The sequence below is a fragment of the Hydractinia symbiolongicarpus genome, chromosome 5 (assembly GCF_029227915.1).
Source record: "Hydractinia symbiolongicarpus strain clone_291-10 chromosome 5, HSymV2.1, whole genome shotgun sequence".
Lineage (NCBI taxonomy): Eukaryota > Metazoa > Cnidaria > Hydrozoa > Anthoathecata > Hydractiniidae > Hydractinia > Hydractinia symbiolongicarpus.
In genome coordinates this window covers 17,627,962-17,654,880 of record NC_079879.1, presented here as the reverse complement: position 1 = coordinate 17,654,880, position 26,919 = coordinate 17,627,962, and the positions used below count along the sequence as shown (strand labels likewise).

At 33.2% G+C, this 26,919-nt stretch overlaps 1 protein-coding gene across 2 annotated transcripts in view; it reads right to left on the bottom strand.

Moving 5' to 3' along the window:
- Window positions 1-1,568: 1,568 nt before the first annotated feature.
- The window catches only part of LOC130645040 (eukaryotic peptide chain release factor subunit 1), a 60,586-nt gene continuing 35,235 nt past the window's right edge, over window positions 1,569-26,919 (bottom strand). For both annotated transcript variants that reach the window (XM_057450890.1, XM_057450891.1), the window contains 7 exons: window positions 20,928-20,991; window positions 20,785-20,852; window positions 20,623-20,710; window positions 20,412-20,476; window positions 20,260-20,332; window positions 20,110-20,184; window positions 1,569-1,723 (listed from right to left, as the gene is read on the bottom strand). In XM_057450890.1, the coding sequence (XP_057306873.1) occupies window positions 1,632-1,723; window positions 20,110-20,184; window positions 20,260-20,332; window positions 20,412-20,476; window positions 20,623-20,710; window positions 20,785-20,852; window positions 20,928-20,991 (525 nt within the window). In that variant the 3' untranslated portion in view covers window positions 1,569-1,631. The remainder of the gene's footprint in view (window positions 1,724-20,109; window positions 20,185-20,259; window positions 20,333-20,411; window positions 20,477-20,622; window positions 20,711-20,784; window positions 20,853-20,927; window positions 20,992-26,919) is intronic.

Below are 26,919 nucleotides of genomic sequence, written 5' to 3'. Positions count from 1 at the left end.
CTCTGCTGCACATGTCGCAATAATTTCTGATCGCAAAGATTATGCCCTCAAGGTAAGTCACGCGCTAATTAGTCAATCTAATCGTTTTTCTGTAACACAACTCAAGATTTCAACTGCTCCAATGGTTGAAGTTCATAACTATTAACTTTATTCTCTTCTGTGTTCAAAATTATCGTATGTTACGTAAATGATGCAAATGTCTTCCTTTGTTTTTACGAACTTGAGTGCATCGAATATTGTCCAAATGCATTTAAAACTGCATGGTATAAACGCTATGTCGATTTTTTTGCTTTTCCATTGGTGGAAAATGTGGAGAATGGAGGTTGGGAATCATGCATAAATATATTTGGAACTGCATCAGCCACTAAGAAGTTTTTGGCAAAGCACCCAAAATATAAATTTATTAAAACTTGCAAGGCGGGTGATAATGCTAATCTGGATTAAAGTCAAAAACATCCCAATCGGAACACGTGAAGCTGGCGGTGTTATCAAGAAAAGAACAGATTATAAACACAGTCAAGGGTGTTGTTAGGTCAAATAATCCCGACATCCTGTACGAGTTTGGTGGGACTGTAGTACTTACTAATCAGTTGTTTGCGTGAACCTCACTGCGTTCAATCCATGAAGTCACAGCCTAAAACAACTAGTTTAATGGATTATTTTATCCTTGTTTTGAAGAATTCAAGATGCAAAACATTTGGAGGAAGTCTATATGTTTATGGCCTATACTTTCACAAAACTTCTTTAAGGAATTACTTCCATATTTGGTATCTTTTATAGCGACATTTTATAGCGTTTTTTGTTTGTTTAGATTTTATCCGCTCGCTACATAAAAATAGCGCCCGCTCACGTTATCGATATTACACTGACAGCTACTAATGGTAAGACAGAACCTTTTCCTCAATTTCTTGCGGAAGAAAAGTTTAATTTTCTAAGAGAAATATCAGCTAAAATATTACCTCATAATATTACAAACTTCGTTTCATTAAAATCAAACACCTTTGTCTGACATATCCCTGGCAAGTAGACTTTCAGATTTAAGGGCTTGAAAAATGTCCTAATAAAAGCTGCTGACCATAAACGTAAAATTATTGGTACCTTTGCTGTAAGCTCAACGGGGAAGTTTCTGTCCATGCAACTAACACTGGGAATACACAGGGCAGGCTGCCTAAGCATACATTTCCTGCCTTGTTTTCTGTCAGATTTACCAAGAACCGTTGCTCTAACACAGATAAATCAATAGACTTTTTGACAAAATCATATTTCCTTATTTTCAGATAAAACAATAAAAATTTTCGACGAAATCATATTTCCTTATTTTAAGAAGATAAAACAGGAAAGCGGATTACCGCAAGAGCAACATTCACTTGTGGTTATGGTATACGTTTAAGGACATAAAAATTTTCAGTTTTTAAGAATCTTTTTGACCGATATGCAACTTCGTAAAATTTCCAAAACTTGTTCCCTTAATGTAATCTATTTCAATAAAGCGACTTTGCCTAATTCACCCTCTTCGGGAATATTTTATCTTGAAAATAGTATGAGAGAGTATTTCAATCAGCAACTGATTTTCATTTTTCTAACATGTTTATTTCTTTAATGTATTAATATTATTACAAAATAACAACTGCCTAAAAAATATCTTCATCGTCGTCATAGAAGTCTAAATCATCCAATCCATCGTACTCCATGGATTGAAAATCAACTTTATATCTTAGAAGGCCTAAAATAAAAAGAGTAGCATTGTTACAAATTGGGAAGACAAGAGAAACTATTAGGTGAATTTCTCAACACTATACCATAAATGATCGTCCCATACCTAAATAAATATTTCCTCTCAAAACAAACATTCAGGGTTAATATTTAAACTGATATTGGATGAAGTGGAATCGAATGTCAAAAAATTATTCAGTCGTGATTGCGTTGTTCGACAAGGCCTTGGCCGAGTTGAATATTGTCAGAGTGAGACTGATTAATTTCGATAATCCATTGCATCGATTTAATATCTGTTTGATTGTTCAATTTAAAGCAATGTTTTCTTCCATACAATATTGTTTAGCCGTTAGCCATTGATTTTGGCTTTTATACTTTCATGATTATCCGTTTAATATCGCCAATATTCAAGCTTGCAAATTTCAATTTTTATTACAACAAATTAAAAATATTTTTCTTTGAATTTCTTTTTTACGATGTTTAAAAATAGAATGTTTTATAGCATTCTTTCTCCCGTCTCCTCTTTCGAGATTATGCAAAACGAGGTGTAAAAAAAAATTCCGATAATTTTCTTCGATTAAATTTTTCAGTGTTTCTATAAGAAAAGGGAAAATACGAAAAAGAAGCCACTTTTAAATCGAGTTCAGTTGCTTATAAAAAAAAATCGTGTATGAAAATTTCCCAATACACTGCCATTAACCGACTGGTAGTCTGTTAGAACTTTTGGTTTTTGGGGAAAGGTCGCGGGTTCAATCCCCGACTGAGTAATGCCAGTAATAGTGTAGCTAAATTAATCTTTTCTGCTTAGCGTTATGAGAATAAAGATTGATATCTTAGGCAGTTATTTATCGGTTACTGTACTTGCGCAACTAAAATAGCTTAAATGAGAACCAAATAATGGAATCCAGAAGTATCACAAAAAAATATAACGGACATTAAAGGAAAATTAATAAGTTCTAAAAAATAAAGTAGTAATGGTGACATTATGTTGTACAAAATATAAGAACACACTGTAACATTAAAGTTAATATGCGATAATATATGGCGACAATTGTCTTAGGTGCTGATGTCAGCAGTGGGGATTCCTAAGTTAAGCAATGGGCATAGTTACGTGATCTGTTGGCGAGTGACAGGAAATCAAAAATGGCAGTATATTGTGAACAAAACCCGAGAAGAAACAGTGAGTCTATAAAACAGTAAAAACCTTCTGGAAGGGAAAGATATTTCTTAAATGTGTAAAATGTGAAAGTATCTTAAGTTTAGTCTATAGCAAAAAACGCTCAAAAACACATATAGCCACTGAAGCTGCGGACCATGCTACAATAACGTAATGTCAACCAAGGGTCAGCCTCAAATTCACTGACGCCGGACTCAAGGTGCATGATCTCTAGTAGCTAGTAGATTCAACAGTGACAATAAAGTAGATACATAGATTTTCAATATAATCAGGAACCATACAAAAATGGAGATGCATCGCATTTGTAATGTGATGCTAGGGAGTGTAAAGCACTCGTGGACAACCCCTCTTATTGTAAAATCTAGAATCTTACGGTCATATCTTACTATCTGACACTTTTATATCAAATTCAATTAAAAAATAAAAAGGGTACATAAACAGAAAGACGATACAAATTAAGAAAATTTACAACTAGGATTTAAAGAAAGTAAAATAAAACTTGAGGAAAAAGTACTCCAAAAATATTTTTATCGCGCAGTATGACAACCATGGAAGGTTGCTACGAAAATTCAATTGGTGTAACCTCATTAAGAAATTGGTTGTTTACTCGGAACTTGTTATGAGGTGTTTTTAGACTAACCTAAAGAAATTAGCATAAAAATGATTTTCTTTCGGTTAAACTTCTTGATTTTCACTTCGTCCCAACATTGTTCAGCTACTTAGGGAAAACGACCAAAACTTTAGTTTATTGTTTACCTGAATAAGATTATACGGAGCGAACTGTTTATTTCAGATTTTACTTTTAGTTTAGAGTTATGTAAATATATTTAGTCTGTTCAATGACTGTTTAATGTCAAATTTTTAGGTAGCGCCACTGTAAGTTAAAGTTGAAATGGTTTAATTTCAAACAAACTATAATTAGGACCTAAATTCATACTGTGGCAATTGTTTGTTACTTGATTTATTTGCCAAGCAATTGTTTAATTTAAACACATCAATTATTAAAAAAAAAAAACATACTCGCCAAAGGACCTATTTGCATCTTGTATTTTCGTCATCATAGTTAAAACCTCGTTCAATTTCCGCGCGCTCTGCGAGGCGAAATTTCTTGATTTCCAATCCAATCGCCCCGCATTTCTTGCAAACTTGGATAAAACACAAACCCATCATTTTTCTATTCTATTTTTATACAATTACTTTGTTTTTGAACCAAGTTTTATTTTTCGACGACATCTTTTTATTGCTTTAAATTTTTAAAAACAATTTAAGAGAATTTAGCTCTCTGTATAAGCTTGAAGGTGAGAAAAACAGAAGGAGAAACCAGCTTTTTTCATTCTATTAAATCAAACTGCGAGTGCCTGTATAGAAGCTAAGGCTACTTTCCACTTACAAAAAATTTTCTGCGGACAGGAACGGAACGAAGCAGAAAAGTATCTGAGCATGCGTATTTGCAATGTCTACATCACGCGATCAAAAAATTTCCTGTTCTGAACCGCTCTGGAAATAGTTGATACAAGTTCAACTTTTCCCGTGCTTTCCGTCCAGAAAATGTGAAAAAAGAAATAAACTAACCAATTTAATCCCGCTTTTTTAAGTGATATTTTCACACAAGAACAAATTTAAAATATTTCGAGTCACGCTGTCAAGTAGCTAGCTAGCTCCTTATGATGGTAAACAGCACTAGCTAAGAAATTTAAGACGGTGGTCAGACATTTATGTTTCGCAGTTAAGTTAAGACAGCAAAAAAGTCAAAACTTCTTCAATGTTCATTACAACGACAATCATCTTAACGGCCTCAGCAACCTCAACAATAGTTACAAGAGGAAAAAGCAATTGAAGAAGAAGAAGAAGAGGAAAACTTTCATGCAGCTTTGAAGAGGTGAAGCTATATCATTGTCTACGGGACAGTTCTTGTAGAGCACCTAAAGAACTCCCGAAGAAACAGCCGGCGTGAAGCCAAACAGTTGGGAATTTGAATGTCAAGGGTGAGTTTTTTTTTGCTCAAGAAATTTTGTTTTTAAATTGAAATTTGATATTTCAAACTAAGCAAACAAGAAAACGAATTAACTAAAAGCAAATATAATTTATAGTACGAGCAATTTTTGTTAGTCTAGTAATTTTTGTGCGGAAATTTCCATTATTAGTTTTTGAAAGGCCAATATCTGTACATCAAGAAAGCGGATGGTCTCTGGTCTATCGAGGTGCCATTTACCAGAAACAGGGGGTCAAATGCGGGGGTTTAATAAAAGTATATACATATTATTGCGTAATTAGTCTTCTAATTTGTTCAAAGCTATGTTTTTTTTGTAGATGCTTGCAAAATTAATTGAGTGGGACTTTCCAAAGTATGAGGCCATGCTGAAATTTGGTTTAAAATGTACTTTTTTATGTTTTCAATGTGCAAAGCAAGCAAGCCCTTAATAATCATTTCTTCTAAATATAAACATAATAATTATCACGGATCGTCTGTAACAACGGCACATGAAAAATTCGTTTCTGGTGTTTTTGTAATTTTATTATCTATTTTTACCTCAGCAATCACAAGTAATCATAATAAAATAAATCGCAGGGAAAGGAATAGTGTGGTTTATTAAGTTACCAGTTTTTTGAAAGTAGCTATGATAAAAAAAAGAAAACAAATTAATAATATCATCCAAATCTAATATTATCTTTTTCTAACAATTTCAACAGCAATAAATAAAAGTTCTGATAACAAGGTTCTGACATACATGTGAATAATGCTATCTTTGAAAACAACTTCTTTCTAATTGAGCGAGTGATGTTTGAAGACTCTCACCCATGAGACCGCAAAATAATCTTTTGTGTCTTTTTTTTTGCAGCCAACACTGTATTATATTATTAAAATAAATTCAAATTCTGGAAACAAATCACTTTAATATGCTCAACTTTTTTTTGTTTAACTTTCTATCCTTTTATTAAGTTAAAAAGATATCACATAAAGTCAGTTAGTTCACGTGTTGTGTACGTAGACCTGTTTCTCTCCCTGCAATGTTTCCTTTTCGTATTTGATTGGCATTTTTAATATAAACCAATCATCTCCCTTCTATTGTTTCTGCATGTAACCAAAATAGTATCAAATGGCGCATTAAAAAAAATTTCTTTGTTCACACGGCAGGTGCGTAACACAAAATTGTTTCAAAAACTTCAAAATAACATTTAGCAGTATACAAACTTATAGAAAAGGAAAGTATAATTATATGTCTGCATTTCAAAAGAATACATTTACGAAAAGATATTATGTTTTGTGTTGACTTGGCTTAATTTTCTTTAAATTGCTAAGATTCAGTTTGGTTACATTGTTTTATAAAAAAACTTTATGTTGTCGCTGTTGGTATTCATAGAAAATAGCTGGGGAGCCGGCGTCAAAACGCCGGGTTAAACCACAAAAACTGTGTGACCTAGCGATGAACAACCAGAGTGCTTAATAAGAACCGTAAACTGTGTCACACATCCAGGTAGACCACTTTAGTACAGACATGTAGAATGTCGTAAGTCGAGCAAAGCGCACTCAACATAGTGTTTCAGGTGTAATATTCTTTAAAAAAATAACTTTACTGCAACTTTAGCTGAAATAAAAACTCGTAATAGCAAATTTTGTGGAATTAGCCAAATTCATAGGCCGGAAGAATGGACGCTAATGTTTTGCTTATGGGGAAAAAAAATCCATAAGGGGGGGTTTGTTGGGCTTCTAAAGTGAAGCAAATAGAGTCAAACACAAAACGTCCAGCTTTTTATTATGTTATAACGTTATTATTTTAGCTGCATAATCGTATAGTTTAACACTTGGTTTAGTTAAAGAGTTAAAGACCTTGGTATAGTTTAAGACCTTTCCGAATATACTGGAAGGTGTCATTACAAACGTTAGCTAGCTAAAAACTACAACAAAAATGGTTAAGTGGTCTTATGCATCAGCCTTGTGTTTCAACAACCACACAACTTTGGGTATTATGGAAAGCCTTTAAAATTTTATCGTTTACCAAGATTAGAATCTTTAAAATCGATTTTAAAAACAGACGGTGTTAACTGGAAAATGGGTATATTTGCTGTGAAAACTGGAGCTCCAATGAGAGATTATCAGTAACAGACTTGCCAGATGTTGTCGTTTCAGAAAGAAATTCTCAAAAGCTTGAACAGAAATATGAGAATGCTATGAATTTGGTAAAAAAACAGCTACAGAACTTCACAGAAAAAAGATTAAGAAATGCCAAACAAAAGTTGGAAACTGCTAGAAATATAATGAACCAAAATATAAATATTCCATCCTCATCAGAAGCACGAAGAACCCTAACAAAATCTAGTTCATATTTCTCTTCTAAAAAACGCAACCCTTCAAAGTTACAATACAGAAAAAAATTGGAAAAAGGAAATGCTGAATTTTAAGACTAAAAGGCTTACGGAATCCGAGAAAAAATCACCCGGTTAATCAAGAAACTTGCAATTATGAAATTTCAAAACAACCTATTGGTAACGGAACCATTGGAATAGAGCCTTTTTTGGACCGCTGATGCCATTTTTGTAACTGTTGTGTCACAGTCAGTTCCAAAATTTGATTGCCAGTGTCGTAATGTTTTAAAAATAACAAAACTGCAAGAACGTGACAACATAAGAAACTTACACCAACTGCACAACTGCAATGAGCTTCTTGAGGGTAACCAATTTTAAAAAAAAAGCACTGCTGGCCTTGCTTCAGTGTTTTTACATATGTACACGAATTATCAACTAAAGTTTTAACAGTTACTATCTTTCCTCTCTGTAACATTCTAATAGCCCTTTCTTGCTGGACTAAACTACCAGTAGATCCTCATCCTTTTTACGCCACTTAGCTGTAGTTGGAGGAATATCTGTGGGATCTAAGCTACAACTAAACTTGTAATTTGTATTTGCTTTGTCTTCTAGACGTTTTACTAAACGATGATATCGCATAAACTTTCTTATTTTTATCTGCAGTTCTTAAAAAAACTTCCTGTTACTCACTGACCTATATTTTTTAGCCAATCTGAACATTCTTCACGGCTATAATTGCTATCATCCTTTGTATTGTCCATGTTTATAAACTTTAATAATTGATATCATAAATAAACTATATACTATTGCAATATGCAACGTTTTTCTTCGATTATTATTCGTCTAGCCAAGCATACCAAAACAATCGCTGGCATTATGATCTTTTCCCTACAAGTGAATTCAGACGAACTTGACCGCGCCATATGAATTTGGCTAATATGTTTCAGAGAAAGCTCAAAAATTTATTGTGACATCCGGCTAACCGCTTAGTAAGGTGAACCGTGTCGCACATGCGCAGAGGCGTAACAACCAAAAAAAACTTTATCGCAAAGGTTAAATAGATACACAGAAAACAGTTGGTAGTTAACACCAGGCTGAGCGTTTAGTACTGGTCAACACTGTGGCACATGCGTAAAGGCATAATACACTTTTTAAAAAAGCGTACTCTCAACTTCGGTTTAAATAAGAACACAGGAAACAGACTAAGGTCTTCATGAGAACACTTGTGATACACAATATTGCCATTCCAATGATGTACACCACAAATATGGTTGAAGTAGGCTCTGTCATTTTTACTACAACAACACTGCATCTCCTTTTACAAGATAAACAGGCTCACCAGAAGTGCTTGACTACAGATTTGATCCAGTCGTTCAGGTCACAACTGTTTTTTTTTTAGCACTGTTTAGAATTTTTTTTTTGATGTTCTTTGTCATGTGCCAGACATCAAACTGATACGACCACTCAGGGGCCGTTCACATGGAGGCGGGCTGGCTCGTTCATATGAAGTGTTTTACATCTCGGCCAGCCGAGATGGAAAAGTTGTTTACATTTCACAAAAGATTCATAAACAATGAAGACAAAAGAATATATTTCGAACTTTAAATAATTTATGAGAATTTTTTTAAATCTATTGTTAATTTCATCTCCCCTAGGCGGGCTGGCTCGGTTATCATATGAACACATTTTTATTTTTCATGTGTTTCTTAATAGCAGCGAGATCCCGCTCAGTCGAGCCAGCCTGGTCAACCAAGCCAGCCCGCCTCCATATGAACAGCCCCTCAGATTGCGAAGAAGTACTTCAACAGTGTTCATTGGAACATTTTTTCCCATAGTTTGATATAACTCATCGATCCAATGTCTTTTGCATTGAGCTTGAGAGTTTGTATTTATAATACAGGATTAAATTATACCCTACACCTAAACTTCTGGAATTAGCTGGAATTACAACACATTTGTCATCCATCGCTCAAGTAATGGCAACAACTAGACAAGGAACGCATTGAAAGTGGGGATAATTCTGTCCGCGATGAGACTAAAGTGGGAAGGAGAAAAAAATGAAGAAGTAAAGAGACAGGATACCTTCAAAAAATGTTGTTTATTTTGTTTATTATCAACCCCGAGTTTTTCACCTTAAAGAACATAAATAGATAAAAACTTTTTTATGGCTCACTTGGTACTATCTTCTTCTTGTATAAGCATCTTGCCCACAAAGAGTAATGGAAATAGCACATATTTTTGTTGCCTTTTCCTCTTTTCTTCTTAATTAAAACTATTTATTACAATACATGTAGCTTACATATGTAGCTGACAGCTGACTAGCCACGATTGTGGTTTTCCCTAGCTATTAGTTTAGTTTTCCTTTTTTAAAATAGCTCCCAGGGCTAGTTACTAGCTGACTATCTTTGTCCCTTTTGAAGATCTTTGACGTCCCTATCTCTCAAGTATATATGTTACATACCGACAACGAATATAGACGAAAGCATATTAGCAATCATTTCTACATGTGAACAAACATTTGAACAAATGTGAACAAACAGGTGTATATTTTCCTGAAGGGAATTTCCCGTAAAAAAAATGAGATGTGGAGGGAATTTCTCACGAACAATCTAGATGCGTCACGTGCAAACATATCCGGGTTTTTTTATAATATGATCAAGTACTCGGATTGAAATGAAATTTGGTACACTGTACAAACAAATCATGCTGAACCCGATGCTGGCATAATATGAACAAGAACATTTATTGATGTATAATTTATGTATCAACGAATTTTTTTTGATTTGATTTTTTTGTCAACATATCAGCAAAAAACTGCAGTAAAAAACTAAGTTTCAAGCTAAATTGCTCACCTGTCTTGCCCAAACATGTGGATTGATACAACTAAGTTCGTCACTAGGTCCCTTAATGTTATCATTACAGGAACACACAAATTGTCAACAAATTCCCTTCCCGCGCTTTTTACTAGACATAAAAGTATTTTGCACACGCACACGTTTGGTTCCCGATGCGGATCAGGCACTTAATTTTTTTGTGACCTGCTTTGTAGTGTTTTGGTGAAAGAATATGCACTTGCACTTTCGCAATGTTTCATTTCATTTTATATTAAATAATCAAAATCTACATAAAAAGTTGCAAAGTAATGTTGCTATGGGAATGCTAAACTGATTGAGAAAAATTACGTAAATAAAAAATAAAACAAGAGGAGTTAAGGACATTTTAGTGAAAAACAAAAATGTAGATTTAAGGCTACCTGGAAATAAATTTAAATTTTATGTTTATATTTTCTTATATCGTATTTTCCGGTATATAACCCACGGGTTATAAGTTGATTTTTACAACTTCCACTGTTGGTGCGGGTTATAATGTAGTGCAATTTTATATTTTCTGTCATTTATTGTGAAATTTAAAGTTTATATATTCAATGAAGAAAATAGTACCAACGGGATAAAAATGCGTACATTGATCATTTTTCTTTTGTTTTGAATGTAATTCTAATCTATTTATATCTTTGCAATCACATTGGGAACATTGAAATTATTTGCTTCTGGTAATAGAGCAATATAGCAGGTATCATTTTTAGGTTTAATTGACACTTATTTCACAACCTAGTGCCCAGGACTTAATTATTAATTCCTGTTAAAAATATTGAAAAATGTTAATATTAAAGTATAGATAATAATTTTCTTTTTTTATCTTCGCAACCTTCGAGCAACAGGTGGCCACTGAAAATATCAAAAATAAATATAAAATACAATTAATAAGACACACGCAACTATCTCCTCCTCATTGCCGCCATTCATTTTATCATGCACACTGTGATTGCTGAGATATAAATAGATAAAAAAATTCTATAAACATTAGAAAAGAGCGTTCCGTACATCGCTGTTACAGACAATCCGTGATAATTATTATGTTGCTTATTTTTATGCCAAAGCAAGGCAATATCTACAGTCTGTCAGGTTTATAAGTCCTTCAAAACAGCAATACCAAAAGAGTGTTCTGTGGAAACCTTTGTGTATAGCACAATGGCAAAAAAGTGGAACCGCTAACCATTCAAACAAAGGATGCAGGAAACAAAATAAAATAATTTTTTTCAACAAAAAAGATGTTACACTGTGTAGCAGAATAAAGGATAAGGACCTTTTAGCTAAGGAATTCCGTTATTATAGTCATTGATGCAAAAATTGTATAGATAGCAAACATCTACGTACAAATGGATAAAAAACAAAAGGATCGTATGATAAAGAAAACTTTGAAGAAATTATTGATTTCGTCAAAGAGGAAATCAAAAACAGAAAAATTGTTCCTGTTGAAAAAATTCAATGCATGTATGGTTTAAACAGTAAGAAAACAAGATATCAAAGTTAATTAAATCAACGTGTCCATACGTTTTTATCGACACAGGGAAGTGAAAAGAACAAGTACAGATTGTATTGCCTGTAAAGATTTTTACGTAGAAAATCAGAGAAACAATCAAGAAAGCAGCTTGTTATTTGGGTGATTAAATTTCTGAGTTTACACAGAAATACATTGGCCTCCTACTGTTGAGCAGCATTCTGCTGTGAACATGGAACCACCAAAACTCGAGACATTTCTTTCAGTGTGTTCTCAACCAAAACAATCGTAATGAGAACGTAAATGTCTAACGTCTGATAGATTCGTTTGATCCATGGTTTTACAAAGGGAAATCTAGTAATGGAGAAGCATTTTCTTCTTAGAATGGGTATTGATAATCTAACTTGTCAAAAGTGTGTCATAGAGACATTGAATAAATATGGGCATTGCTTGAGTTATCCAAAGCATGTCACTCCTACCATTACACCCTTCCAATCCAGATGAAGTTGTTTAAGTTATTTCTTGGTTGCTAACTTCGATGTAGAAACTGGTAAGCAGTATAGTGGTAGTGCTATCAATATCACAACTTGATGGCTTTCTACGAAGGAAGGACTCAAAAACCTATCAATACTATGTGCCAAGAAAAAAATCACGCAAAATAAACAAAGAGGAACCTATGTCGAAGCTGAAGAAGATTGACAACTTGATTGAACTATCAATTCGAAATATTGAGATTGTTGCAGTTTGCTTTCATCAAGACGAAAACAGCTTCATAGCATACTATTTCGGTTAAATAATTTCACGGAAGTGCACAAGTTACGATCCGATTATTCCGATATTCATGTTTTTATGACCAATATTGGTAAATTAAAAAAGAAAAACTGTTGAAATATACCTTCCACCATTAAATTCGAAGGTACGAATCTTCTTCATTTTCCTATTTGATCTTGTCCCTCATTAAGGATGAGCCAGATGTAGGAGCATTCGTTTTAAATTATCTTTATCTTGCCAGTCAACACGATTTCGCAATATATTTATACTAGTCGATAAGGCATTAATATACCCCGTCCAACCCATGCTAGCATGGAAAACGGACGTTAAGCCGAGAATGATGATGATGATGAAGGCCTGTGGGGAAATCCACTTAGGCAGAAGGACAATGCAAAAATATGTTTTTTAGGTTTTTTGCTGACCTCAGCAGTGCAGATACAAAAAAAATTGGCGAAATTTAGTTTATTCGTTTTGCCTTCATGTGTAGAGGTTGAAACGCTGGTCAAAACAATCTATAGGATCATATGTTTTCGACGAACGCCTAAGGAGATAAAAGAGTTTAAAATTTTTGGTGACGTCAGCAAAGACCCGCCAAAAAACAATTTTTTTTTTAAGAAATTTATCGTATAGAACTTGAAACGCTGATCAAGAAAATGTATAGGATCATGTATCTTTGACAAACGGTTGCAGAGATATTAGAGTTTAAAGGTTTTTTGATGACGTCATCAACCCGTCCATTCCGAAATGGATTTGGGGACACAGGTTTGGGAAAATTACCTAAATTGGTCCTAGGTGGTCCCTAGTTACCCACGCGATAAAAAATCATTGATGTCACCACCTCGTTTCCAAGTTATTTGCCCTCAAAGGTTTAGGTGCACTGTAATGGCTTCATTAATTTAATATCAGATATTGACGTTAAAATAGTGTGATTGATGTCGTGCCGTAACGTCACAAAATTTAACATATTAGACATGCATTTTTCGGCAACATCAAAGCAAAATAAACACATCCACTTTGCCTGTTACAGACACACAGACACACTCTCCGTAGTATTATAAGGGATCACTAGTCGATAAGGCCCGTGGAAGTATTTTGATGACGTGTGCCAGGACCCCTCTATAGACAATACTTTTTTCATAAATTTTGTTGACGCATTGCTTTCAATGTGTAGAGCTTGAAACGCTGATCAAAATAATGTATAGAGTCATACACAACACAACATTAATAATAAAGTCACAAATAACACATATCAAATATTTACATTGTATAAAGTGATTACGTTTGATTATGTTGGAAACCTTTAATATTTTAATCAGAAGTGTCAAAACATCAAATTTATATCTGGAAAATCATTTATTCAGTGCATAGCATCCTGTTCCACAAAAATATACAAAAAATGTAAAATATGAACTGGTTAAGAACACAAATGTTTTTTCTTAGTATGATGATCTGCACTGACCTTTACCAACCATTTTAAACAAAATGTCAAAAAGAATAAGGAGTAAATTTTGAATCAACAAAAATATATATTATTTTTGGAAAACATAGTGTAATAACAATATAAGTCATAGGTTAGAGCTAGCCATGGGATGAGGAGCAAGCATTGGAGGCTAACATTAGCTAGCTAACAGTAGCTAAGACCCCCAGTTAAATATACTTAAATTGGAAGCACTTACCTAAAACTAAAGCTAGCTATTTATGCTTAGTAAAACACATATAAAGAGAAACAATAGTAATGTAAAAATAATAACATTACAGTGAGCAGTAAGTTCAACAAACCAAAGTTTTCCGTTTGTTAGTCAGCTACAGCTTTATGTAGCATTTTGAATTTTAGGACAAGCACATTAGTTACGCGCCAGGGGACACATTGATTACGCAACAAAATGTAAACAAATATGGTGGCTAAGTTTTTTTTGTGAAAACATCAAAGTTCAAAGTTCTTACTATTTGTGATTTCAAATCCACTTCAAACTCCAGCCTTTATTTTCTAATTCTAACTTTACTACTTTACTTCTAGCTCTAGCTACCACTTCTTACTTCACTTCTTTGACTTTTCTTTCTCCGAATTACTTTTTCACTTTTTTCAAGACGAAGGGACTGTTCTTTTGTTGTTGCTTTTTCGGTGTCGAGGGACACAATTTTTGTAAAGAAAGCCGTTAAATTTATCTTAGCAAATCAAGTCGCTCCATTTTGATCACGTGATGTAAGCAAAGTAAACCCGCTAGCAAAATGGATAAACTTTTTCGGAGACTTCAAAGGAAATTTCGGCTACATCAAAGGAAAATGAATACATCCACTTTGCCTGTCACAGACAGACGGACACACTCTCCGTATTATTATAAGAGATAGAACAATCAACCAATACCTCGATTACCTGACAGGCTTATCAAAGCATGTCAACATGCCATATGTTAACATAACCTTGGGCGTGGGAGCTGCTGTTACAAATTCATCTGGAATCACGAGCAATACCAGAACGTATGCATACATTTGGAAATGTTTTATTCATGAAAGAGAATATCAAGGTAATGAAATTTTAATTCAAAATAAGTGAGTACTAACACAAATCTATATAATAATACGCCAGTTCCGTGTGTTAAATCCTAATATCTCTGCATCCGTTTGTGAAAAGTACACGATCCTATACATTTTCTTGATCAGCGTTTCAAGATCTATACAATGAAGGCAACAGATATACATATTTCTGAAAAAACTTTTTTGTTTTCTGTCAGGTCTCTGCTGACGTCAGCAAAATTTAAATGACGGTTGTTTTTCTCTGTTACCCTACCTAAGTGGGCTTTTCCACGGGCCTTATCGACTAGTTGCACAAGAATTTGCCTCGTAATTATTTTTACTGCAAAATACTTGTGTAAGGGATAGAAACAGGTAGGCCAAATGATTTTTAGGCTAAATGACCGAACCGATCATGCAAAAGTTGAAAATAACATCAAGTTGACAATGGTATTGCAGAAATAGATGTGGAGTTGAAGCCGTCAATTCTGAAACCTCTAAAAGCTAAGTGGATCAAGATTAGAAGAAGGCTGTGAAACCATTTTAAATGGCTTGAAAGCAGCTTCAATCACAGAAGTCATCGAAAGGGAAAGGGTGCCGAATCACTAGATCCTTTTTTCACCGTCGATGCAATGGTTGATAACGATGATCAAACTATCGAAAAATTTCTGTCTGATCCAGATGACGTTTCGTTTTTCATTACACCAAATCAAGAAAGCGAAGATGAAGAAGTATGGGAATTTAAAGGAGGGCCACTAAAAAACGCTTTTGATATTTTTAATAATAATTTGTACACCTTTTTTTGAAAGATTCGTATAAAGAAAAAAAATCTTCAAAATACTGAAATTAGTTCCACAATATCCTATGAAGACTGATTCGTAAAAATTAATTCTGCAATTTACAATTTTTTGAGGGGTCAATCGCAATATTTTCTGATTGCAAAAAATTATGCCCTTAAAGGTGGTGTCTGCTACAAAACGAAAACTTACATACATGTGTTTTGCAGGCGAGATAAGGTAAATTATCAACTAAAATGCTACTAAAACTTAATACTCACAATTTAAAATAATGGCGTAACTGTTTAATGATCGAAACATGACGATTTATAATTTGTTTCATTCTTCTCAGGCTCTTTATTATCAGACGGTTTTTATGATAACATTGCAATAATTAACTGTCTTAACACTTAAAAAATCACATCTCCTTATAATCAATCACAAGATGTCAAAGTGCATGGTCAATTATCATGTTTTACTGTCATGAAATTGATGACACAAGGGTGGTTTATTGGATACTAACCCTATAATAACTGTTTATGAGGGCAATACCGGAGAATATTGACTGACGTCAAAGTATTTCCCGAGCTTGTGAGGGCAATACGTGACAGAGGTCAATATTTGAAGGTATTGCCCGAAATAAACAGTTATTATATGGATTATTATCCGGGTGCTGCTGCATTTTACAAAAAATATAACATTATAAGCAGGATGTAGAAACCATGTCTTTTTAGACACTATTCCCATGGAACGGACATTCGAACGAAAAATATATATTTTTGAATCAAATATTGTGTAAACATTACAGGTTTTTATCGTAGCTACAAAAAAAATAATAAAGTTTCACTTCTTTTTCGCGTTTCATTTACTCTTTTCCGTGTTTATTTACATTTAATGCTACCGTATTTAAACTATAAACACGGTTGCTATGGTAGCGGGCAATACCGTGGAATATTGCCCGTTATGACGTAAGTTTTAACAAATCACATTGTACGATTTTCGAAAATATTGATGCCGCCCTTTTACCCAGGCAATAAGGGCGTTTAATAAAGACTGGGCACGTTTCTTAGAGTATTTAATGCATTATATGTGAGAAAAAAAACCATCGCAAACAACAAGCATTTATTCCTAGCTTCAAGTTCTTATTTTTTTTTACTTTTCAGCAAAATATGATGCTCTTGTTCTTATGACATTTTTCTTATAACAAAACGTGTAGATGCTTTTTAGACTCGCAGGAAAGCTTTTTGATATCTTCTCAAAAAAATACGTCGTTGGTATATTTTTGAAAAATTGTTTATATTTGTAAGTAAGCTTTTCCTTGGGCAAAATTATAGGCTTCAAAATATTTTCACAATACGATCAAGAAGACGAAACTTTCAACATTCTAAGACATATTACAAGGTATCAAAGTGCATGGTGTAAAAGCAGATGTAATGAAAGAGAATAGAAATGTCATCGGAAAATTGTTGGCACTCTGCACAAAGTATGAGAAATGTAGATCTTGAATTTGCTCTTGCATACTCACAACCGTTCCATTATCACTGTCAAATCCTGATGGTGGGCAAAGAGTTACCCAAACTGGTAGAATTGCTATCCCAGTATTCCCATGACTTTGGGCATGAGAATGGCATAACAGATGGACTGATTTATATAATTGACTTTCACTTAGATAAGAATATTGCCAAAGAACTACCAGTAACCCACGGAAAGTTGGCCATCACATTTCTGCATTTGATTTCAAAAAGGTACAGGTATATTGATGTTGTTTCTGATACATATTAAACAACAAGTATCAAAAATGCTAAAAGAAACAAGCGTGGTAAATCATCAAATTTACAATGAAATCTGCCAAATCTAAAATACTAAGGTGATTTTCTTCTTTCATGTATAGCTGTGAGAATAAAAGTCACTTGATGAATATGATATTTGATTACATAATAGACAATCGAATCGAATGCCTGAACATTACAAAAGGTCGAAAATCATATTATCATAAGATGAAAAGTGCCAGGAATCACTCATTCACATGTCAAACTACTAGATTATTTATCTAAATTTATGAGGGAACCGACACTAAGGTGATTTTACACACCGTTGATGCTTTGATCAATTTTCAATCATCCATTGTGCTTTTGAGGTCAATTTTGGTGTTGGAAAATATCGCAAGTGTATCATTTTTACCGATTATGACGTCACACAAAAGAAGGAGGCACTTATCAGATTTTATGCAATGACTGGGAATGACTACATATCAGCGTTATTTGGAACTGGCAAGACTAAATGTTGGAAAGTCATGCCAAGCAAAGTCAGTTTCCTTAATGCATTCAAAGATAAGGGGAGTACTTGGGATCTCCCAGATTTGATAGATGTTTTCGAAATGTTTATTTATAAAGTTTATGGTTGCAGAAGCAGAGCAACACGAGCTCTTCACAAAAAGGTATATGAATGGAAACAAAATACTTGATTTAGCATTTTTACCATGCTGGCAAGAATACAATGAGAACTATCTTCAATCAAATTTGTTATGTACGCTTGTTACATATTCTATTTGCCAAGGAACTTGGCCACCTCTTTTAGCAAACAAATCCCTAGGGATACCTTGATCCAACCATAACATCTCCCTAATCCAGGATTCAGTCCTCCGAATAAGGAATATTGAGATTTTTGCTTTTATCGGCACATTCGCTTCCTTATCAGAGAGATTTTCTGTTTAGTTTAAATCAGCTAAAAGATCTTTGTAAATATTTAACTGTATCAAATTGGATGTTTTATGGCCAGATTGGCTAAAATTTGCATCCACCCTGATCAACATATACTTGAGATAATCAACCAAAATGTTAAGCCTGAAAACACGCAGAATACGTTGTTTTGTGAGTTATACGCTGGTTAATTATTGTAAACAATGCTAGTCCTGCATTACAAATACGAAAACTAGAACATGTTGTTTGAACTGGTTTATATTGTCTTGAACATCCCTCTCGATCGCGGCAAACAGTAATGGCGCGGCAAACAGTAATGGCGCAACAAAAATCCCTAGATTAGAAGAGTCTTGGTGTTTAGGCTGATCCTAATTGCCTAAGAACTAGTTAAAAACGGCGTGCAAAATCTTCATTTAAACAGAGCTCCAAGAGTGCCTATAAAAAGCAGCAAATGCCCTCTAAAAAGTGCGGCCATTTTCAAAACTGTTTCACTTTGAAAAAATCTCAGGAATATTAGGCCAGAGGAAATTATACATCACAGTTGCTTCCCACTACCACATGTGGTAAGTATGGAAAAGTTTTCTTATCTACGAGAAGCCATTTTTATCATGTTCTTCGGCCAACACAGAATCCTTATCCTTTCCAAGATGCTGTTCTATAGCGATGCGCTTAATAACATGATTAGGCATAGTTTCTTTTGCATTCCCCGACAGAAATATATGCTTGATCTGGTTTGCCATATGTTAACATGTAAAAAATTGTAAAAAACAAATTAAAACAAATATGAAGCTTTCAGAAAACAAAAACACAAACAAACCTCCCTCAAAATGTCAACCATTACATTAGACCGTCCATTAAGTATGCCATCGTCTCTAAAACTTTACGTTGTACTGATCAAGGGAACAGATCACAAAGGGTATTTGCAGTCGTACTTAAAATGGTGTAGTCGAAATTCACTTTTTAAAAAATCTTGACCATAAATCGAACCTCAATTTTTTCAATCGCCTTAGCAAAAGATCAAAGAAGCCATTGCTGTTGCGGCCGAGCTCAAAACAGAAATTCAGATGTTTTATTTTAGAGGTGTATACAGGTAGATATTTCATAAATATTGGAGTTTTGTTTTGATTCCATTCTGTGGAAAAATTAAACTTGTCCAAAATCGTTTAGATAGTGTCCGAAACTTTTTGGTCCAAACTTTATAAGTTAATATTAAAAGTTAATATTGTAATCATCTTAGCATTAGCATTGATAGTACCTGCATTAGCATTGATTCGACCTATTGCTTTTTTCTGCCCTCTTAGATTTAAAGTAGTTTTCATTTTTCTTGTAAATACTTCTGCACTATGTTTACACTCTAACATTTTGTTTTCATTAGGAGCAAAGTCCTATGTGGCTGCCGTTGCTGCGGATAACAAGAATGGTCTAGTAAAGGTTGTTGTGGGCATTTCCCAGAAAAAAAACCCAGCTGACTCATTTCCTGCTTAGCCCTTATATAATCGTTTATTGCCTTAAAACTTTTGTTTGGTACGAAGCCAAATGATGAGTAGAGATCTGTTAAACTTGTAAAAGTGAAAGTAACCTTAAACAAACAAATAACATAACAAAGGATGTTACCATACAAATTATTTTAAAATTTCACTTTAAAATATTTACTTCCGTTATTTGTGAACACTAAATGTCTCTGTTTATCAAGAATTTTCTCCAAAATTTTTGAAGTATTTCAAGGCCTAATCGATCTTTTACAAAAACCTACAAGGCATATACAGTCACTTACAGTATTTTTATTTTAACAAAATCTTTCCAAATATAAACTAAATACCTCCAATTCCACCAAATCCTCGACAGAATTGAGAACCTTCCTGCGACTTGTCTGTCACTATTTCTAAGTGGGCGCCTAAAAATTTCATTAGCAAATACAGCATATGTATGCCTATGTGTGAGATCAGCAGTTTTAATGCAAAAGACTTACCAAAGGTTTTATAATTATTGGCCAACCATTCAATTAATGAAATTTTATCTAGAACTTCCATTTCGACATTGGTCTGAAAGACACAAAAATTAGAGTTTAAGGAGTTTAATACACTTCTGTGTTTCATTGATACTTGTTTAATGAAATATTACCTCTTTGTCAAGAAAGTGCGTTCTGTCCTTCTCTTGTTCTGTATTTAACATTAGTATTTTATCCTCTAAAACAATAGAGCTAATTAAAATTGATTTAAGCTCACAAAATTCTAAAATAAGCCTTTTAATTATTGAAAGTTAGAAATTGAGTGCTCAGAAACAAAAAAATAACGAAAATACAAGAAATCTATAACAAGCAGTCATTGTTTACCTTCAGAGTTATGGTTTTTTAGTACTATCCTTTGGCAGTCTAGATTTTCCCAGACTATCAGAGTTTCCACAGCTCCCATTTCCAAAGCCTTAAAAAGGACAATGAACAATTGTAAAATTTACGCATTTCATTGTATTCTTATTGTTACAACAATAGTCATACTTTCATTGTGTCATCAACTCCAAAGCAGAATTTTCCAGTATCTTGAGATATTTCATCGAAATATCGTCCTATGGGGAATTATTATTATCTTAAGCAAAAAGAACATTGAAAAGAAGACATTGTTGTGAAATAAGATATATTACCAATCAATTTTTTTTCTTGTATAAATTTGACATTTGAGAGGACTTCTGCAGACAACTCAATAGCCTGATAGAGAAAATAATTAAATATTTCAGAATAATAATAAAAACAAGCGAAACTTTAATACATTACATTTAGACACATTTGTAAAGCAGATATTTTATCTGAAATGTTTTATCCTGTATAAATATTGATAAATAAATAAATAAATAAATAAATAAATAAATAAATGGACCTAGCTACCTGGATTAAAACATCAGAAAAAAAATAATAATCCAATCCTCAGAGAAGTTTGAAAATCTGTATTGTTGAACTGTTTTCACAGGACCATTCTATTCATAATTATGACGAAAATCTGTCACAGAAGCCGCTTTAGTGATCAACGTGTTATTTATCTGTTATTGGACAATTTTAAATCTCAAATAACTCTATTTTAAATTTGAAACAGACCTGTTTGTAATTGACCGGTTTTATTTACTTCATGATTAGTTTTGTTTTTATCACAAGAAAAGCGCACGATTTTCGAATGTTATACGATTGGCTATTTTTCACAACATAACTAATTGTTGATTTCATTTTATGTTTTATTTAAGATTTTATTAAAATCTCCTAAACCCCAGAAAAGCTAAAAAAAAATCTTTACAAAAAATAGTTTTTAATCATCCAATTAACATGGATAAACATGCTTTCTCAGGCTATTTTGAGTTAATAAGCCCTCGCATGATTTGTAATGTTGAAAAAATTGCCCTTGCTACCTTTGGGCAATTTTGTCAATATTACAAATGAAACTCCAGCTTATTAATCCCAAATAGTCCCCATAAACCATGTTATTATTATACAAATGGACTGCAGAGTAATTTTGTACCTTCGTACTCATAGACAGAAAAAAAACTAGGAAATATTGAAGCAGGAAATATGTGCGATGGGTTAACATCTGCAGACTGTCGAACTTGTGGATTCTTCTGCTATACTTGCTATCTGTCTGTGACCCAATTTAAAACCAGGTGTTTTGTAATCCAAAATGCGATTATAATTAGATCTATATAATCATTTTATTTTGGTACTTCACGCTAACAGGTGGGTAAGCATAATTGAAATAACAATGCATGAAATAACAATGAATGAAATAACAATGCATGAAATAACAATGAATGAAATAACAATGCAGGAAATATGTATAACATCCAGTCCCCCATGGAATTTTCTACAAGTTAATAACTGTAGCATCCAATATTTTCCTCAGAAAGTTATTTTTATACAGATTTAATAGCTGGGTTCCTATTTTAATACATTTAATACATTCTCTCAGCAGAGCAGAAATTGTGTCTTTAAAAAATTATTTTTCCCAAAAGAAAATCGCTATTGGTCCCATTTAGCTGCTTTTAAGACAATTTTTTCCTATACATGAGGATGGTGGCACTGGAGGGCTAAAATATGCTGATATCAGTAGCAAAAATCTGAAAATCATAACCACAATTTTTCAAAATTATCCAGGGTTCCTCGACGTTGCCCATCGTATTGGCTAGCACTAAAACTTGTGAAGGCGACACAACTGAACTTCGCAGTTTGAAGCTAAGGAATCATGACTTGGAGCTAAAGACAATGCAAAGAAATGCCATAAGTAGTGCAAGGGAAAGAAGAGGAAGTTTTGAACAATTTTTTTTTAATTGGATTTACAAGAATTTGAGGCACCCCACAATGAGAATTGAAGAACAGAAACCCCTTTCTGGTGTCTGATGATGACGGATGACTACATCTAGATAATAATTATTTTGTGATTTTAAGCTACCTAGTACCATGGCAGCACTCCAGGGGCACATTTGTTATTAAATAGTTAAGTACAAGTAGCTATATAGATTATGTTTATGTAGCTAACTAAATAAAAGATTTTTAAAGTATTCTGTCAACTTAAATAAAGATTGCTAGCTATTTTGGACCTCCCATAACAGTAAACAGTTAAGACTTGAGTATATAGCTAGTTAGATATGCAAGGCATTGTATGTTGGTTAAATTATGTTATCACAACAAATAGAAACATAATGTTCAGGTTTCTATTATCGAACAGAAACCTATTTTTCATAAATGTTTGTAGATTTTCAGGTTTCATGGTGACCACTAATAAAATGAGAACAAAAGTAAGGATATTAAGGAGAATTAAGGAGACAAATTGACATTTTTTAAGGATATTTTGCTGCAAACGAGAATAAAAAAATAAAAAATAAGGATAACTATAAGGAGAAAACCAATTTTAGTTCTCTATCTTTAATGTTACATACTATGTTCATGATAAGCAAATTATACATATTATACAAATATACATAGAAATTATGCCCTGAAAGATAGAAAATATAGGATTTTAGGTAACAGAGAAATATGTGTTATTTCACTGGTGATGAAAAATCTATGAACACGTTTCCAAAAAAGTTACGATCAGAAAAATTAAGAAATAAGGAGAAAATAAGGAGAATAGCTAAAATTTTAATTTTTTTAAGTATATTAAAGTACTTTTAAGGAGATTTTTTTTTCTAAGGTTATTTAAGGAATTTAAGGAGGAGTGGTCAGCCTGGGTTTCTTTTATGAAATAAAATTTGGGAAACTATAGCAAGAAGTGAAGTCTCAGTCCAGGTTAAGACTTAGTACAGGGTAAACTGTGTCACACCTAATGTGTCACAAATCCAGTTGAGTGCTTATGGCAATACATCATTAAAGATGTACAACATTCACAGGGCTTTGAAGCCTATCGTTACATCTGCAAAGCAAATACAGTTGTTTAGCATTTTTCATTTTGGAGAATAAGATCTTGTGGATATTCAAAACTTAATTGTGAGTGGCATCACGTTGAGTGCAAGTAACCGTGTTGCAGATTTAGGTGGACACAAAAATAACTTCTGTAATTTACACAGCATAAAATTTAGATTGGATATTTGGCACTGTGCTTTAGAAGCACATTCCCACTTTTTCTGGGCTGAATAAGGGATTTGGTCCCAAACCTTGGACAAATTTTATCTGTCTGACTTATTTTGGTGGTATTTCTGTATAAGTACTAAATTTTATGTATACATTCTTTGTGCTTATGACGGTAATCAAAGGGCCCTGTACATAGATCGAAAAAATTTGTGTCATTGGCTCACTCTTTACAAATGACATCACGTAAAAAAGAAACTGTGCTTTGCTATTTCCCATTTTGCTTGTGATATGGGAATTGTCTTTAAGGATACTGTAATTGTTTCATACCTCTTCAGCATATTCATTATTTCTCAAAGGCATCTCTCTCTAGGCATCAAAAGCCATATTACAGCGTTTAGAGGCCTGTGCGCGTAGTTGACAGTGTTACTAAGCCTAGGCGCAATGGAAAACGACTTGGTACGTCGTAGTCTATGGAGAGTTGAAGTACTAGAGCATTGGTAACATGCGCAGGCACGTGGAACTACGTGATTTATGTGTAAGGCCTTTATTTGGCGTCAAAAGGGCATATTACGGCATTTAGAGGCCTGTTAGCGTAGTTGAAGGTGTTATAAAGCCATGGCGCAATGGAAAACGACATGGGAAGTCGTAGTCCATTGAGAGTAGAAGGATTACACCAATTGTAAACAACGCAGGCGCGTGGAACCACGTGTTTTACGTGCAACGCCTTTATTAGGCGTCAAAAAGGCATATTACAGCGATTAGAGGCCTGTTAGCGTAGTTGACGGTGTTATAAAGACATGGCGCAATGGAACACAACTTGGGACGTTGTAGTCTATTGAGAGTTGAAGGACTAGACCATTGGTAACCTGCAAAAGAAAAATGATCAATGTACGCATTTTATCCCGTTGATACTATTTTCTTCATTGAATATATAAACTTTAAATTTCACAATAAATGACAGAAAATATAAAACTTATCACAAAACCCACACCACATTATAACCCGCACCAACAGTGGAAGTCGTAAAAAACAACTTTATAACCCGCAGGTTATATACCGGAAAGACGGTATAAGAAAATATAAGCATAAAATTTAAATTTATTTCCAGGTAGCCTTAAATCTACATTTTTGTTTTTCACTAAAATGTCCTTAACTCCTCTTGTTTTATTTTTTAATTGCGTAATTTTTTTCAATCAGTTCAGCATTCCCATAGCAACATTGCTTTGCAACTTTTTATGTAGATTTTGATTATTTAATATAAAAGAAAGTGAAAAATAATTTTTTTAAAAATTTTTAAATAAAAATTGAACAACTGGCATTTTTGAAAAAATGTAATTGCCAACATTTTTTAAATTAGATAAGGTCACGTTGGCAATTACTTGTGCGATCATATGCGGTAAAAAAGAAATTGAGAATACAACGAAATAGAATTTGCTTTTGCTTGAGTGTAGTTATGTTGCCTCAACATGGCAATGCATTAATTATCGTAACCATTAAAAGCTAAAAACGTAAATTAATTTGACAAATTTTTGTGGGTAAATTAAATCATTGTGGAAAATTTAATATATGCCTTTTTTTGAGTCCAAAATTAATACTTATTTATGCATTTGAACTAATGTTTTTATTGCATACTATTTTTACAGTTAATATATAAAAATATTCCGAATAAAAAGATTTTCGCACACTGTATCATGGCTGCATGATTCACCAAGCATGTCTGAAAATTTTAAAGTAAAACGAAAATGCTATCGAAAGTTAAAGCTCAGGCAGTGTAGCATAATGAAGATCGTCTTAAATTTCTACATAATGCGCCATCTTTGTTGTTATTAACGTTTCTCTTTAATAACTACGTCATTTCATTCTGTACAATTTCGCAAGCACTAGACTTAAACTATATTCGGCAGAAATAATTAATTATTCATGAATTTTATTTTAAAGAGGAATTGTTGAGGCTGAATATTTTTGGTGAAAGATAATAGTATTTTAGCCATAAAATCGTGACAAGTGTGTTTCAACAGAAAAGATATGGATATATAGTCTGAAAAAAACCTTTCGTAACTAATTATGTAAAAAAAAAAAGAAAATTCCGATTTTTAAAAGGGTTGCTGCCACCTTAATAAACTAAACATTATGCTAAAATTATAAGCTTACATTGAGAACAAGCCTTTATGTAAATTGAAAACACTAGAATTATATTGCTATAAAATGTGTGAAAGAATAAATTGTTAACCGTCTGGATTTTTCAAGCGGGCAATACAGGTTTTTAGGCATTCTGATTGGCTTAGCGCTCTTGAGGACAGGCCGATATTTTTCGATATTGCCTGTTGTCAAGAAAAATGGTAGCTTAAAACGTAAAGGAACACGAAAAACAAGTTTTAAAAAGCATTGAAAATGATTATATATCTAACTCCTAAAATACATTTATCGATAAAATCATTTTCCATGGGATAGAAACAGCAACAATGTCAAGTTTAACAGTTAAAATAACCAGATTCAGCAACATTCTGTTTGGATGCTTCTTCAGCATGGCGAGTTAACTAGCTACATTGTCTATAAAAAACGATGATCTGATATCCAGTTTTATCATAAATTCTGAATACAGGACGACGAAATTATAACAAACACGTCTCTTCTCATTTTCAGACTCGTTTCTTCAGCTTTTTGGTTACTCAGTCAATATAAAACTTGTTGAAGCTAATGTTATTCTTAGCTTAGCTAGCTAGCTAGTTAAAAAAATTACTTCAATATTCGCTGTAACTAAATTTTAGTTGAACATTCTACTTTTCACATTTTTCTGTAAGTGTCAAACATCGTAATGTTTTGTTTACAATGACTTATTTTATAGGGATTTTCGAATTCTGCATAGAATGTTTGTTTTCAGACAGGATTGTTTCGAATATTGACCTCGAGTTTTAACAAAAGTAGTGCTAGTGAATGATATTATTATAAGGACACTAAACGGAAATTCTTATTTTTCATTTTTATCTAACTTAGACGGTTAACAAAGTTCTATGAATGAATGACGCTTATGAAAAACACTACCTGCTTTATTTTCTTAACAAGATGAGAAACGAACTATTTAACATA